The sequence below is a fragment of the Merops nubicus genome, unplaced genomic scaffold (assembly GCF_000691845.1).
Source record: "Merops nubicus isolate BGI_N331 unplaced genomic scaffold, ASM69184v1 scaffold14170, whole genome shotgun sequence".
Classification (NCBI taxonomy): domain Eukaryota; kingdom Metazoa; phylum Chordata; class Aves; order Coraciiformes; family Meropidae; genus Merops; species Merops nubicus.
Genome location: NW_008584906.1, coordinates 15,191 through 31,268, shown reverse-complemented (window position 1 = coordinate 31,268; position 16,078 = coordinate 15,191). Strand labels below are relative to the sequence as shown.

Here is a 16,078-nt window from a genome sequence, read left to right as displayed (position 1 = left end):
GAACATGTGTTGCCTTCTGTGATTTGCATATTTCAAGGTACAATTGGTAACTAGAGACAATTCAGTTATTTGCTTCCTTCCCTGTCTGAGCAGCTTCAGTATTATTTTTATCACTAAATCATTGATTTCTCATGTTGGTTCACAATTCAAATAAATGTTGCTTTAAAAAGAAATCTGATGGGTTTTATGGCAGTGGTGATATATGATGATGTGAATTTATTTTCATTAGGTCAAGGCAGAATAAGTAAATCCAGGCTGAGATGGAGTAAAACCATTGTTCTAGTTATCATTTTCCTGTCAAAAGCAAGGCATTGGTACAATTGCATTTATAAAAGGTAAAATATATTTTTGCTTTTATTGCTGTACAGAGATACTTTGGTCATTTTTGGTAGCTTGCTGAGAGTAGTTTTAGATCTTCTTGAATCACATTATTTTCTACTACTTAGTACCTGTAGCATAATCTTTATGCTTGCTATCTATCTCATTTTTTTTAACTTTTAATATTTTTGTCATGATAAAATGTTGTAAAATAAGCTTCCTAAAACATACAGAACATATTCTGCTAGATTAGAAAAATGCTGTTGCTCATTTCAGCTACTTGTGTTTTAAATTTCATTACAACTGAAAGCTCATCTTACCAAAGCTTTCAGAGAAAAGAATTTCAAGGAGCAGAATAACAGTTTTCAATTAAATTTGTAATGTGCTGCCCTGATTTATATTTTGCCCTATGCCTAACAGCATGAGCTCATCCTCCACAGGGAGATGTGTATTCTGCTTGACAGAACATGACATAACTGCATTACCTAAACCAGGCTGAGGTAATTTTCAGTAGCCTATTAGAATCAGCAGCGCCCTTCAGAGAGCATCGCTGTTACCATGGCTCATGCGTTAGGGCAGAAAACACACTTCTGGTTAAAGCGTGCATCTGAGAGCCTAGCAACAAACCAGAGATCTCTTTGTGGATGTCTTTTGGTCTTTAAAGATGTGCAGGTGATCTGGTGCGTTAAGGTGCTTGGATATTGATGGATACTGAAGGTGAGCTACAGATTCTATTCTGAAGAAAATACATGTGTGTTTTAAGTACCTAACGTACGCAGTTTTTCTTCATTCTCTCTTTAGCTTCTGTAAAGACTCTTAAGCTCTGGTTGTGATGCAGTAGAATGCAGTGAGCTCTAATGCTTCATTAGACAATTGAAACTGTGGGCTGTGAGCTGGGTTTGTAAAGGCTTCAGTAGGAAATATTTTTATGATGGGGTGTTAGAAAATGTGTTTTACTTTTTTTCAGAAACAAAGTACTGTATTTTGTTATAACTTGGTTCTACTTTTTCCAAATGTCATTGTTTCTTTGGCATGGGATCAAGAAGAGTTTTAGAGTTTTCAGCAGTTTTAGAGTTTTAAGTTTGCAAAAGGGTCAAGGAGACAAGTTGTAATTTAAGGTCACTTGAACGTTGAAGATCTTTCTTGTTTGCAGCATGCTTTAACATATGTGTTGTGGAAGCATTCAGTGGTCCCAGTCCATTAGGTGTTCAATTTGCCTACTTAAGTTTGCTGCTGTTTACCAGCGTTATTCCCAACGGGAATGTCCCTAATGGGGAGCACACCTGATGTGAACCCAAGGCAGTGTGATGGTCCACTTACCCTCCTGAATGACTCCAAGGTCTCACCTGTTGGCCAGAGATGTGTTAGCTTTACTTATACTTCGGCTGAGTCTGTCTCTACATAGTTACTGGTAGCCCAGCCTGGCTCATCTGGTAGGCAGGAGATGATCACAGCTCATGCAGGCACATGTTCACACTGGCTGGTGCCTGCACCTGTAGTGCTGGCGCTGAGATCTTCACAGTGCCAGGCAGCTGGGCTTCTAGCAGAGGCTGAACTCCGTGCTGGACGTGGCTGCACTGCTCTCAGTACACTCACTGCCTACTTTTGATGATGGAGCTGGTACCTGATACTGTGCTTTTTTTTGTATGGTATGATTCTTCATTACTGTTGGAGACAAAAACCAAACAAGGTAGGGAATGAATCCTGTTAATCTGAGCCAGACTGAAGGGTTTGGGCTGTGCATCTGTACATAGTGCTTCTGCAGAAGAAGCAACAGCACAAGTTGCATCAGAATTGTGGGTCACTTCAGCTGGATGTTTTCCTACAAAATAAAGTTTTGTTCACAAGCATCAAGCTAGGGAAAGCTTGGGACCAAAGCTGAGGGTGATTGTGGTAGAAACAGGACTGAAAGAGGCATGGAACATCCTGGAAGCTGGGCTCTGCTGGAGCAGGGGAACTTCCAGCGCACTTCTCAGTGACAACCGTTCTTTCCGCTTCACGGGGGTCAGAAGGACTGTGTTTCAGTTCCAGCTGGCTGGGTGTACCAGTTGTCTCTAGACTGGCCGTTGTCAGTGCTGATGCTGCTGAAATGCTGGGGTTTGAACCCCGAGTCCTGAATTAAGGTTGACATATGGGTGATTCCCACAGCCCTTCATACAGAGGGGGTGAGTTTGCCTTATAGCTTCCCCCCAGGGTGCGGCCGGCCCTGCAGGGAGAGCCAGAAGGGAAATGAGCCCCAGGGGTCCCGCATTGAGTTGACAAAGGTCAGGTGTCTGCTTGGGGATAAAAGCTGGGACCACTTGCAGGGAGTCAGGAGTGTCTGTCTGTGGAGTGCACTCCCCAGAGCTTCCTGGTTCAGGGCAGACCTCCTGACTCTCCCTGGAGCTGGGCCCCAGTCTGCTCAAGACCTTTGTGAACGCGGCCCGATGGGGTGAGAGTCGCCATGTGGGCACCTTTCTCTTATGTGTTCAGCTTGCTGCTCTGGCTGTTTCCCATGCCAACTGTGGGCCGCCTCGGGTCTCTGTTTGTACCACCTGTTGTGGGCCGAGTCACGTCCTTTGTGAGATCGTTGGGGGTGGCGTCAATTATGTACCAGCTGATTGATCTGTTTGTACCCCCAGCGATCACTCATGGAATGTCCTTCTTGTCTACAATACAGTCTGTGTACTGGTTCATCTTCCTGCTGGTGGTGGTATCATTTTTGTTGGGCCTGGTCATTGGCAGAACAGCTGCCTGCCCAATGGTAAGGCACGGGGCTGGATCGCTGTCACGCCACAGGTCTTAAGTACTTGAATCACCTTTTGGGAAGTGCTTGCCTTCTTTTTACATGGGGAACTTGTAAGGAATTAGACTTTGAAGTCTGAATGAGTGAAACCAGATCATGGTGCTAGGCAGGCAAGTCCAGCGTCGTAGATGTAGTTCCTGCCCCATAGTACTGTCTTTAAATTGATTTCTAAAATATGAAGCAATAATGTATTTTAGAGGTTTTTTCCCTAAAATATCAAGCTTACCTGATGCTTTTTGTTTTTCAGGAAATTTCCTGCGTGCTGCTAATTTACATGATATGGTTCTCAAGTCTGGAATAATTTTGTGAGCGAGAAGATTTCTTAATTACATCAGTGCTTCACAATACAAATAAAGAGCATTCAGAGTAACCTTGAAGATCTTCTGAGTCACTAAAAATGTAAGTAAATGTCTTTTAAGAAACAAAGAAAGAAAGGGGGTTATGCAAACCTAGATTAGTGCTTCTGATGCATCAGTAAGTGCTGCCACAGAAAATTATGTTCATGGTGTACTAGCTAAACATAAATATGAAGTTAAGAGACTTAATATAATAAAAATATGATGGTGTGAGATGGCAAATATGTTTTGCCACCAAAGAACCTAAGCCTTAAATAAGAATCTTCGTCATATCTGACGAGCAATTCTTACTACTAGATCTGGTTATTTATATTTACTGTAAATATATCTGCTCAATAAGTTCTCAACATTTTCACCTTGTAGTAACTTTTTTGTTTCTTGAGGTCTAAGCACTCATTTAACTTCTAAGCATTTTTCACTTTTTCCTGTCTGGCAATTTAACTTCATCATGCCCTAATCCTTCTCTGAATCCTGAATTAAAGGTAACTTGTGGTAATGTGTTCACACAGGGTGATTGTGAGGGAGATTTATTGCTTTTAAATGGATTTCTGGCTTGGTATCACTCATCATTTCTTGTACTGTTTTCTGATGAAAAGTAAATAGCAACCTGCAGCACAAAGTTCATTTCATGAACTACTTAAAGTTATACTGTTGTGGTTATATGTTACTTATGTTGCAGTTGCCTTCAAATACACCAATTAGGATTGGATCCAGTGGTGTTTCATTTGACACAGGATAGAGAGAAGTTATTTATTTCGCAAAATAGTATGACCCAAAATCTAACATGCTGTGTTAGTCTTTGCATACACCTGATAATTTGTGTTGCTTGGTTTTAAATTTCAATTTTTGTCTTACTGAGACAAAAATCCATATATTCACAATATAACACAGTATTCATAATACTAAAATACAACTAATGCATGTAGGGACATTACAGTATTTTAAAGATTATTTTCAATTTCTTTGTCTCTTATCCTGCTTTTTGTAGGCATTTTCAATTATTTGGTCACATGGATCTGCAGACTGTTTTTCCCAGGGTTGTTTTAGAACACAATAATTCAGAAAAATATTTCACATTCTTCTTTCAAATATAAGATAAATAGCATTTCTGAATAATCACTATATTTTTCCCAAACCAATACTAATACTCCTCGACTGAAGTGACTCTGTGTGAATATCTCTTTTTAACATTCCTGTTTTGTCTGTAATTCTAAAAAAATTGTTCTCTGATTGTGTAAGGCTTTAAGGAAAACTAACAAAAATTAAGCAATCTGAAGGTATCATCTCATACGGAAATTAACTGTCATATATTTTCCTGTGTTTTCAAGCTGATAATTGAGTGCCATAATGGCAGACACTGGAGATGGACCACATTCGGGGGGAGATCTGACAGATGCAAGATCTGTTCCTGGTTTCAAAGGGTAAGTGAGGTACTTTGGTTTAAGTCTTCAATTTAAGTCTTGAGGGAACTTGTGCTGTAACAGAAGGTGAAAGCCATAGAAGAAATAATGCTAAAAGGAAAACAATTAAATTATGGTAAATTATGATAATCATAAATTACTGTTAGAGTTATTGTACTGACTTTGAAAGTCAGTCTCTGACAGGCCAGGCCACCTGGGCATGTACAAGGCACCAAAAAGCAAAACACTTGGGGTGCAGTTAGACTTGACTTAAGAGTAATATTGAGTGGTTAGCTCTTCTTGAAAAGAGACTTCTCTGTCTCACTTTGGGCTAAATGTCCAACACTTTGCCTGGACTGCTTCTGAAGCTCACCTCAGCCTGTAGCAGGCAGTTCAGCTGCTTGAGCCGACCTGCTGCAGGGCTGTGGGTGCAGAGCGAGGTGCAGGGGAGGAAATGCAGCCCTGCTCTCCCTGGTGTTGGCTAGCTGTTACACTGGTGTGCCACCATCACCATCTTGGGCTCCCTCTGGGAACTTCAGTTTGTTTCTGAAGACATTCTTTTTAGTATTTCAATGAAAATTAGATTTAAGAGCATTACAGACTTTTTATTTGTAGAATACAATATGATAGCAGGCCTCAGTCTTGTAACCACTTAGCCATGTTCTTCACTGGGAAAATCCACCCCACCTTCAGCATGTATGGACTGAGTAAAATTGAAGCCATTGCAGAGCCATGAGTGGTGGTGTAGTTGACGTGCTCATTAAGGCAGAATTACAGCTGTATATAGAGTCTTGGTCTTTCCAGGTTTTGAATGCTTACTTGTGAAAATCCAACTCTAATACAACTTTTTGTTAGAATTCAGAATAGATTTGCAGTCTTGGAGCTTATCTTGCCTCCAACTACATAGCTGATTTCACAGATATAGCTTGGAATCAGAAAATGGTTTGGGTTGGAAGAGACCTTAAAGATCACCTAGTCCCAGTGTCCCCACCATGAGACACCTCCCACTAGATCAGGTAGCTGAAAGCCTAATCCAAGCTGGCCTTGAACACTTCCAGGGAGGTGACATCCACAGCTCCTCTGGGCAACCTGCTCCAGTGTCTCACCCCCCTCGCAGCGAAGAATTTCCTCCTAATATCTAACCTAAATCTGCCCTTTTTCAGTTTGAAACTGTTACCCCTTGTCCTATCACTACACTCCCAGATAAAGGGTCCCTCCCCATCTTTCCTGCAGGCCCTCTTGAAGCACTGGAAGGCTGCTATAAGGTCTCCCTGGAGCCTTTTCTTTAGGCTGAACAACCCCAGCTGTCTCAGCCTGTCCTCAGTATGAGAGGTGCTCCAGCCCTCTGAACATCTTAGTGGCCCTCTTCTGGGCCTTCCTGGGCAGGTCCATGTCTTTCTTATGCTGGGGGCCCCCGAGCTGAAAGCAGTACTCCAGGTAGGGTCCCATGAGAGCAGAGGAGAGAAGAATCACTTCCCTTGGCCTGCTGGCCACACTTCTCTGGATGCGGCCTGCGGCGTTTCCTGGCTGTGAGCACACGCGGCTGGCTCGTACTCAGTGCTTCATCCTCCAGCACCTCCCCGTCCTCCCCAGGGCTGCTCTCAATCCACTTGGGACCCAGCAAGTACCCAGGTTTAGGATTGCCCCAGCTGAGGTGCAGGACCTTACTCTTGGCCTTGTTGAACTTGATAATGTTCACATGGGCCCCACCTCTTGAGCCTGCCAGGGTCCCCCTAGGTGTCATCCTTTCCCTCTGGAGTGTCAGCCACGCTGCGCGGCTTGGTCAGCTTGCTGAGGGAACCTGTAGGGAACATGTAGCAAAGTTTACCAGTTTCACTGGTTTGGGTAAAATACTCTTATTTTATTATTATTTAGGAACTAGAGAAGAGGGATCAGAGGTTAACACCTAAAGTTTGTCTGATTTCTGTACAGAAAGAACCTACCTGCAAGCAAGTCTCTGGACTCTGGAATTCTGCCAGAATACAGTTACAGAATGGATTATCCAGAGATGGGGAAATGTGTAATAATAAACAACAAGAATTTCCACAGAGAGACTGGTACCACTTTCAAACTTTTTTTATTCCCCCTGCTGAATTTAGATAAATTTGTGTCATTTATTGCTCTTTAAAGTTAAATATACAGACTCATTTTGACTGCAATCTAAAATTAAGAGGTGTGAATGGGTGTGATTCATTTCAGTGCATTCTTCCAAATATGCACAGAGGGAATGTGTTAGCAGAGAGCAGTAATGGGGAGAAAAACTGATAGACAGGACAAGTCTGTCTTAACTTTTAGTCGTGATTTCTGTTTTGCAAATTAAATCCCTTTTTTTATGTCTTTATATAGATCAGTAGATATAAAAATAAGTAGATAAACCTACACACCACCCTCCTTTCTCTGTACCTATACTGTGTGTACAACAGTGCAATGTGTTTTCTGTTAGAGTGGATGTGGAATAGTGGAGTAATATTACAAACTGATACAAGTATAAGTGAGAAGAAAATTTGGCTCAATCAGACCATGCCATCTATATCATATTAAAAAAAATACATTTCTCTTCTGTATAGGGATGTTACCCCGCTCGGGTACAGATGTAGATGCTGCAAGCGTCAGAGAAATTTTTATGGATTTGGGATATAAAATAAAGATCAACAATGATCTTTCATGTGGGGACATTTTTAAACTATTGAAAAATGGTAAGTAATAATATGTTCAGTGTGTTTATTAAACCAACCACTGTTTCCAAATACGTCCCTAGCCCTAACATCTCTTCTTCCGTGGTTCTTTTAAATGATATTTCACACCTGTTTTTTTTTTTTGCTCACGGGGTATATCATAGTTTCCATGTTTATTCATCTTTATTGTCTCTCCATCTTTTCTGCCATGACTGTTGTCTCCGTGTCCTTTCTCATCTTCTAAAGAAGGCTGGAAAAAAGGCCGAAACTTAAATGCAGACTGATTTATTTTCTGACCCTGGGATCACTGAAGCTCTGTGAGTTGGAAAGAAACCTGCTTAACTGGGTAGAGAGATTCTGTGCTATGTGCTTAGTGGTGTGGCACAAGAGGTGTTCTGATCCCAGGGGAGGTCTGGTCAAGGGACCAGAACTGCAAGTGTGTGGACTGAGTTACCCTGTCAGAGAAACAACTCACATTTTGCTTGACTTGTGCAACAGAACGACCTTCTGTCAAGTGGGAGCTTCATGCCTCTGTTTGTGTCGGTCCTGCTCTGCTGGCACTTGGCTACATCTGTACTAGTAAATGAGCCAGTGCCTGGAGGTACCTGTAGCCCTGGAACACACTCTGTGCCAGTTGCCTGTTGGAAGTTTCTCTGGCATAGGTTAGCTCATGCCTACTAACGCTCTCCCAGAATGTTCCAGGTCACACCTCAGCAGTAAAAGTGTTCAGAGGATTAGTCCCAACAGCCAGCAGCAATTCTGGGATTTTTTTGGGAGCGTTTTGCTTTGTTTTGGTTTTGTTTTTAAACGTTTGCTAACATAGGTATAGGTTCTTTAGTGGCAGTTAATGTTTATGCCAGAGAATGCTCCCAGGCACAGTTAATTTATTAGTATAGTTGTAGCCTGTCTGTTGACAGTAGCTGAAAGTGGAAAGGTCTCCGTCTTACCTGAGGTAGAAGGCTGCCAAATAGACATTGTAAACTACAGAGTACAGCCTAACTAGACAATCCCAAAAAAAAGCCTTTCCCTGTTCCTCTAGATGCAGTGCTTATCCATAGACGGTAGAAATGCTTGAGTGTGCATTGCTTGAGAAAAATCTGAATAGTTCCATTTTTCCAGAATAGAAATCCAGTATTTCAGAAAGCTCTAACCAGAAAACTCAGGTTTTGGTGTAAAACCTCTTGCACCTTTCTAAAAACTCCTGCATCTTCCTGAGTTTCCCACTCAAGAATTCCTTTTAGATCCTTTTTTTTAAACCGTGTTTGTATCTTTTCATTTGTTTAAAGGAATCATCTTGGCCCTCAAGTAAATGCCCACAATGTCAGGCAACAAAAGACATCGAAGTATCTGTTCTGTGCTCTTTGCATACTACAAGATGAAAAAAAAATCTACAAAGACTTTATATTTGGCTTAAATGTCTTTGATTACAAAATTGAGAGCCCTGAAAAATCTTTCTAGACCTTGCTATGTGAGAGCGAGAGCCGGGGGGGGGGCTAATGCTGGTACCTAGGTCCCTGCAGCAGCAACAGCTTCTAATGCTACATTGAGTTGCCATGTATCTGAGTAGCCGAAGCATCTCTGATTGGAAAGAGAGGTAAAACTTCCTCATCCTGTCCCAAAACTCAGAATTTCCCATCAGCCTGATCCCAGATTACAAGACTTGACCGTTACCACATGAGCGAGGTGTGCTGTTCAGACTTTGAGACGCTGTGGGAACAACACCCTCTTTATCTCCTCACAGTGTTCCTGGCCTAGTTCTGTGGCCATGTCTTACAGTGGGCAGAGTTGGCCTTTAATTTGGGGTGTTCTGTGTCCAGCTTCCTGAAGTAAAGTTGGCGGGCTCATTTTGTTCAGAAGTGAAAACTGGTTGGAGGTTTCTACACACGGGAATTAGTTCTTAGAGACTTGTGTTACGTAGGAAGCATCAAACGTTCAAAGCTTTTAGGGAATGGAAGAAGTTAGAGAATTCTCTTCTTCCTTTGCAGTTTCTGAGGAAGACCACAGCAAGCGGAGCAGCTTTGTGTGCGTGTTGCTAAGCCATGGTGACGAAGGCCTGATCTATGGTACAGATGGCCCTCTTGAGCTGAAAGCACTAACCAGCCTCTTCAGAGGGGACAGGTGCAGAAGCTTAGCAGGAAAACCCAAGCTCTTTTTCATTCAGGTGATGTACTGCTCAACAACAGTCATAAAATCAGCTGGATACTTAACCAAAAAAATACTGTTTCCCAGTAATTATTAGTGTAAAAAAGGTTAATTATTTCTAAAATTCGGTTAAGTGGAATTACTTGCAGAATAAGATTCTCTTCAGGTCTCAAAAAGTGGCACAGTGTGCCCTGTCAGGTAGTCAGTATTTGAAATAGCTGCGAACGCATTACCTTAATTCTATGGATTAAGGAAAATCTTGCAGAATGGTAGCAAATATTTTAGTAAGTTTCTGAATGTACTTTTCAAGTAGTATCTATCTTAACTAAACTGTGTGATTGATTTAAATAAATGCTAGTTTCTTCTGTCCAATGGAAATGTAAGCCTATAAATTCTTGTTATTTTTGCAGTATTTAAATTGGGATATCATCATCTTTAAAATAGGAAAAAAAAAATCAGTATTCTGATCACGATCACTGCCTCTTATTTCTTTATTATTAATTTTATTTTCCATTTTTCTTTCCACCAAATAGGCTTGCAGAGGGACAGAATTAGATTCTGGTATTGAGGCAGACAGTGGATCAGAAGAAACAATGTGTCAAAAAATACCAGTGGAGGCAGATTTCCTGTATGCATATTCTACAGCTCCAGGTGAGAGACTCACAAAGAAATCTGTATTCCAGAAATTGTGTCTGTGTATCAGCTTGCACTGATATTATAAATGGCAATTGGCAGTTGTAGCCAGTCAGTAGGTGACCACTTTATTTGTCCTCTTTTATGGAAATATGGATTTTATTCCCTCCAGTCATTTTTTTCTCCCCTGATTTGATTTCTGAGGTAGTTGCTATTCTCAGTTCCCATAAAAATAAAAACACCCTGATTATACATCTTTCTCACTAACAAACCCTCAAAAGTTTGCCTGTTTTAAACTCAGTTAATCTGAGCTGTGCAAATAATTTATGGCAGGAAGTAAAAGGTATTGTTAGTTCTGAGAGAACAAAACAATCAGATATCTGTATATACATATACAGAAGTGGGTGATAAACACCAGCATGTTATTTGCCTGTCAACTCTATTTTCATTGCATCCTGAAGGAAAATCAGTAGTGGCAGAGCCCTTTATGTTATCAGTTAGCAGAAGTGGGTTCCAGTCTTAATTCATGCACATAGTCCTGAAGGTGGTGCCTCTGAAACCTGTTTTGCATCTTGGCTCCATCTGTACTGTCACCTCTCCCCCGTATACGTTACTCTTCAAAGAGGTTGTAAGTGATTAATGGCTAAGACTGTTGCAGCAGAAGATAGTTTTCCTGCCTTTTGATTTCTTACCTACTTAAAGTATTCTTAGATTAGAAAATGTCAGAGGATTAGAAAAATCTTTGAGTTGGAGTTTGGGGAGATTATCCAATCTAAATTCTGTTGGTTAGTGGTTTCGAGTTTTATCGTAAGACACGGATGGCTGTTGGAAACAATGCTTTGTTCCCCCAATTGCTTTCCTGCCCTCTGTCAGAGGCTGCTACATCTGACCAGTTTGACATCTCTGTCTTCCACAGGCTATTACTCCTGGAGGAATTCAGCCGAAGGGTCCTGGTTTATCCAGTCACTCTGCAAAATGCTGAAGGAACACGGGAGGAAACTTGAACTCATGCAGATTCTGACTCGTGTGAACCGCAGAGTGGCAGAGTACGAGTCCTGCTCCACCCGGCAGGACTTCAATGCAAAGAAACAGATTCCGTGCATTGTCTCTATGCTCACCAAAGAGTTCTACTTCCCTTGCTAAAAGAATTTCACCTCGTCGTTTTTCAGCCCGTGGTTTTTATCTGTGTAAATGTTTGTAACGTTTATATGCAATGTTAGCATGGAACACCACTTCTACACCCGAATCATTCTTCCCTGCCACCTGTGGCGTAATGAGCTGCTGCAGAGTCAGGCATGTCCACTGTTAGAGGGGAAACACAGCGTGGCTGTGTTAGAAATTAAAACCTGAGTGTCTGAAGCACAGGCAAATTTAAAAGTAGTGCTCTGAGTATCTGAAATATTAGGAAGAGGTGGCTGAAGAAAGATCCAATCACTTATCGGATTGATTTGGTGCTACATTTCACTTGGCTGAAGGGGCAGAGAGAAGGTTACTCTGAATAGTTTGAGTTTATATCTTTGCCAATAGGAAGAAGATTCAGAATGTAATATGTTTACTGATGATTGTAATGTGATAGTAATGTCATCATACATTTCTTCTTAACTCAAGTTCTTAAAGTTTAGGTTATAGACTAACCCTAAACTGTTTTTATAACTTAGGGCATGAACTGTGGGAAACAGCTTCTTTTTTTTTTTTTTTTTTACATACAATTAGGAAGAATGTTTAGAATACAGTCAGTTTTCCTGATGATTTTATAACTTTTTGTATGGAATATTAGGTAAAGCAATTATATCAACAGGACAGCTGTTTCAAAAGTAAATTTTGTATTCCAACCTTGAAGCTGAGAAACTAAGGGACCAGTCTACCAAAATTTCTTTTTCTGCAGCTCCCTAGGGGTGGAGTTGATGTGGCATATTTTGGGCTTTAAGAATCAGCACAAAAGGAAGTCTGCATTCTGAGCAGCCTGCTTCCCTCTCGCTGGCCATAAGTGAGAGGGAGTTTGCTCTGTGCTGTGTATGTGCCACATTTAATCAGCTGGAAACCTACACTTGAGGTACTGGAGAATTCTCTTCTGAACTGTTAACATCAATTCGACTAAATCACAAGACTTTAGCTGAAACATGTTAGCAAATGGTAAGCTTGTTTCTCTTGACCTTGAATTTGTGGAACAGGCTTTTAAAAAAATTGTAAAACATTTGTATTGATGTTTCAGCTTGTGGCTGTCTTCTTAAGATGAGAGGAAGACAGAACACTAAATGACTGTAGGGTGCTTGCAAAATAAGACTTAAGACTTTCAATTGTGTAGCGTAGACAACGTTAGCAAATTGCTCATTTGTTTGTTTAGTGGGTTTTTTTTAAATTAAATGCTGTTTTCTAAATTTTATCATGCTTTTCTGTGTATTATTTGTTTAGGATCTGATAGCTTTTGTAAAATAGTTTTAAGTTATTATTGTGCTTTTCTCAGAATACTGCTTTCCCTTTTCTTCCCCATCTGCCTTACCATCTGAAGTTGAAAAGAACTGCTTTGAAGCCCTATACCATATAGCCAGGTAATCAGAGTAATGACTGAGGCATGGGAAATGCAGGTTCAAAAGTTATGTAGAGGAGGCCATTTTAAACATTGTAGATGAGTTCTCTGACTGCTGGCTAAATAGGAGGAATCTCATCTCTTGTTGAAATGTTTTGTGAGAGAAAGTCTATTTTAACTGAAACTTCACTTCCAGGCAGAGTTATTACCTACACTTCTGCTGAAAAACTAAATAGGACCTTGTTAGACATACCAAAACATAACCTTTACAAAACTGTGGATGTAGATTTCTTCATCTAGGTTGTGAATTACAACAAGCAGTTGCACAGTTACATGTTGTAAATGATTGACAGGACTTCTGTTAATCTACTTAAAAGTAATTTGGAATAGGAATGCTCCTTGAAGTCTTACGTTGGAGAGTTTGCTCTTCCTGTAGATTTAGTAGGTTCTGGTTTTTCATCCTTCTTGGTCCCTAGAAGGAAAAATGGGTTTACAGCCAGCTCTGCTGGTAAAGGCACAGTGGAACTATCCTTTTATTGTTGGGTTATGGGATAAAAGCTTGTTGCATGCCCACAGAGGATCACAGAAGGATGAGCAGGAGGGCAAGCCGAAATAATCACCTGCCCTGCAGGGCTTCTCCACAAGCCCAGACGTGCACAGGAGCACAAATTAAGGCCATGGAGGCTGGGGTGCCCTGTGTGGGTTCCTCCCAGAGCTGTCCTAGGAGAACCTCAGCCCCAGGCTCCAGGTATGAAACCCATCGAAGTGAGTCAATGTAGGAGTGTCTGTAAGGAGTGGTATGATGTGTCACAGGATGCAGGGGAAGAACATTTTGGGATCATGAGGATTTATGATGGGATATTCAGGGAAGGAACCAAAGGCAGGGAAAGGGATGGATTTAGGTGATTTGGGGATGAACAACTCTGGGGAAGATAAGACGTGTAGGAAGATAAAAAGAGCTGGTCACGTGTAAGTAATTTGCTGGCCAGTACATTCGTCTATCCAGGCCCTGAGTCTTGACCAGCACAGTCTGTCCTGACTTAGTAAATTCTGGTTTGACTGTTCCTGAGTGGGGGCCTCTGTTCTGCATGTGTATATGGGGGGCCAAATGCCACCAACTGGAGTCAGACTGTGGGTCAGAGCACTTGTGTGTCTGTGGTGCATGACTGGGATGACCTGATTTATGGTCTAGCAATGGGAACAGCACCTTGGATCACAGTAGACCACGTGCCCATGGTGCCAGCACCTGGAGCGAGGGCATATCTGTGTGCCAGTACCTGGCTAGGACCATGGGCTGAAAGACCTGTTTGCCAGTGACCAGAGAGACCCAAGTGGGTGACACAGTGCCAGCCCCAGGGCTGCGGCCAAGGGTCAGAGCCCTGTGCCCATGGTGCAGGTACAGGGGTACAAGTGAGTGTGTGGCCACCAGTGAGAATTGAGCCAGGCAAGCAAAGTGGCCTCAGAGCTAGTGGTGGTGGGATGTCTACAGGCAAGGCCCCAGGAGGAGATGGCTATTGGAGGGACAAGGAGAGTCCCAGCCAGCTCCCTGCATGTGTGTGTCTACATGAGTGAGATGGTTTGTGCCAGGAACCGGAGTGGGGCTGTGGCCTCGAGGGCTTGCTGTCCAGGCACCAGCAACAGGGGAGACGGGGATCTACGATGGGCTATGGGGCAAGCTGAGTGTCTCTATCTGCTTATGTTCCCAGCCGTGGCCCTCTGCCCTGCTCAGAGAGGGCAGCAGGGTGAGGCCGTTGGCGCTGTGTCGGTGTGAAGCGCTGTCTGTCTGTGTTACCAGTGTGTGTGGTTAAACGCGTGGTGGCGTGTGTGCCTGTGCCCCGTGCCTGTGCCCGCGGGGGACACAGCAGCTTTGCTGCTGACTGGACCTGGAGACATGGAGCTGCAGCAACCCTACGCCTTTTGGGCTGTTGGATACAGCCTGATATGTTTTTCTCCTAATACATATCTTTTGGAAAAAAATAGTTTGAGGAGGCACACTGTCCTACAAACTTGTGAAATGTGAGGGAGACAAGTTGTTTTTTTTTTTTCCAGATGAAAACGCTAGCATGAAAGTGTTACACAGTTTGGAATATTTTTGACAGGAATTAGACTGCCTTCTCCTCACAACAGCTTCTGAGAGCGCCTACTCAAATCTGGCTTTGTTAAAGGGAAAAAAGGCAAGTCAGACATGCTGATAAGTCCTATGGAACAGTCTGTCCTTGAGAACAGAATCCACACTTCCAGTACGCTGCTCCATAACAGAAGAAAACCCAAGCAACTTACTCAAAATATAAATTTGGAGCTGTTCAGCCTTGAGAGAGAGGCGACAGGGAGACCTTGTTGTGGCCTTTCAGTACTTAAAGGAGGACACATAAAAAAGTTGGGGATGGAGTTTTTAGCAGGGCCTGTTGCATCAGGACAAGGGGTAATGGTTTTAAGCTAAAAGAGTGTAGATTCAGACTAAATTTAAGAAAGAGACTTTTTTTACGATGAGGCTGGTGAAACGTTGGCACAGATTGTCCAGAGAGGTGGTAGATGCCCCATCCCTAGAAAAATTCAAGGTGAGGTCAGATGGGGCTCTGAACAACCCGATGCAGCTGAAGATGTCCCTGCTCACTGAGGGGGGGGTTTGGACTAGATGGCCTTTCAAGGTCCCTTCCATCCCAAACCAGTCTATGATTCTACAATGATACAGTTGTTAGTTGTCACTAGGTCCTTTTTTACACGCAGCGCATTCCTCTTGGAAATATATATGGTTTACCCTTGCATTTTAAACTGAATTACTCTATATTCATATGCAAGTTATATTTGTAACTATAACCTCACACTCACTTATTTTCTGCTGTAGTCAGGCAGTATGCATATGAAATCACTTTTACAAATATTAACCATATGAATAATAATGGCTAAATTATAACAGTAACAGCAAAAGACTTGTCTCCTGATACCCTATAAGGAATGCTACTCATTACCAGGAAAAACTGCCTTTCAGTTGTGTATTTCCTCCTGCTAGTGACTGCAGGCAGCAGGACAGTCACAGCAGAACTGGGTAGTATTTTTTCCGATAACGAGGTCAGAGGTAAACTACTGCTTCATCACCACAGGGTGTCACTGCAGACAGCACTATAATCTCCAAAATTCACATTAATGAGTCATTTAAAACCAAAACCAAAAGCCTTCTGAATGAAGCAAACCTTTCACACCCCGGCGGCTGGTTGCCGCCTGTCACTGTGAGACTTTATTAC

At 42.2% G+C, this 16,078-nt stretch overlaps 1 protein-coding gene across 1 annotated transcript; it reads left to right on the top strand.

Annotated features, from left to right (window-relative positions):
* The first annotated feature begins 4,806 nt into the window (after positions 1-4,806).
* Positions 4,807-11,460, top strand: CASP3 (caspase 3, apoptosis-related cysteine peptidase). Its single transcript, XM_008945822.1, has 6 exons — positions 4,807-4,880; positions 6,792-6,916; positions 7,427-7,555; positions 9,520-9,695; positions 10,210-10,327; positions 11,226-11,460. The coding sequence occupies exons 1-6, from the start codon at positions 4,807-4,809 to the stop codon at positions 11,450-11,452; spliced, it is 849 nt and encodes a 282-aa protein (XP_008944070.1). The 3' UTR covers positions 11,453-11,460.
* Positions 11,461-16,078: the final 4,618 nt, after the last annotated feature.

Coding starts and splice junctions, on each gene's coding strand:
- CASP3 (XM_008945822.1), top strand. CDS start 4,807: ATGGCAGACACTGGAGATGGACCACATTCGGGGGGAGATCTGACAGAT. Junction 6,917..7,426: donor GAATTTCCACAGAGAGACTG/GTACCACTTTCA, acceptor TCTTCTGTATAG/GGATGTTACCCCGCTCGGGT. Junction 10,328..11,225: donor TGCATATTCTACAGCTCCAG/GTGAGAGACTCA, acceptor TGTCTTCCACAG/GCTATTACTCCTGGAGGAAT.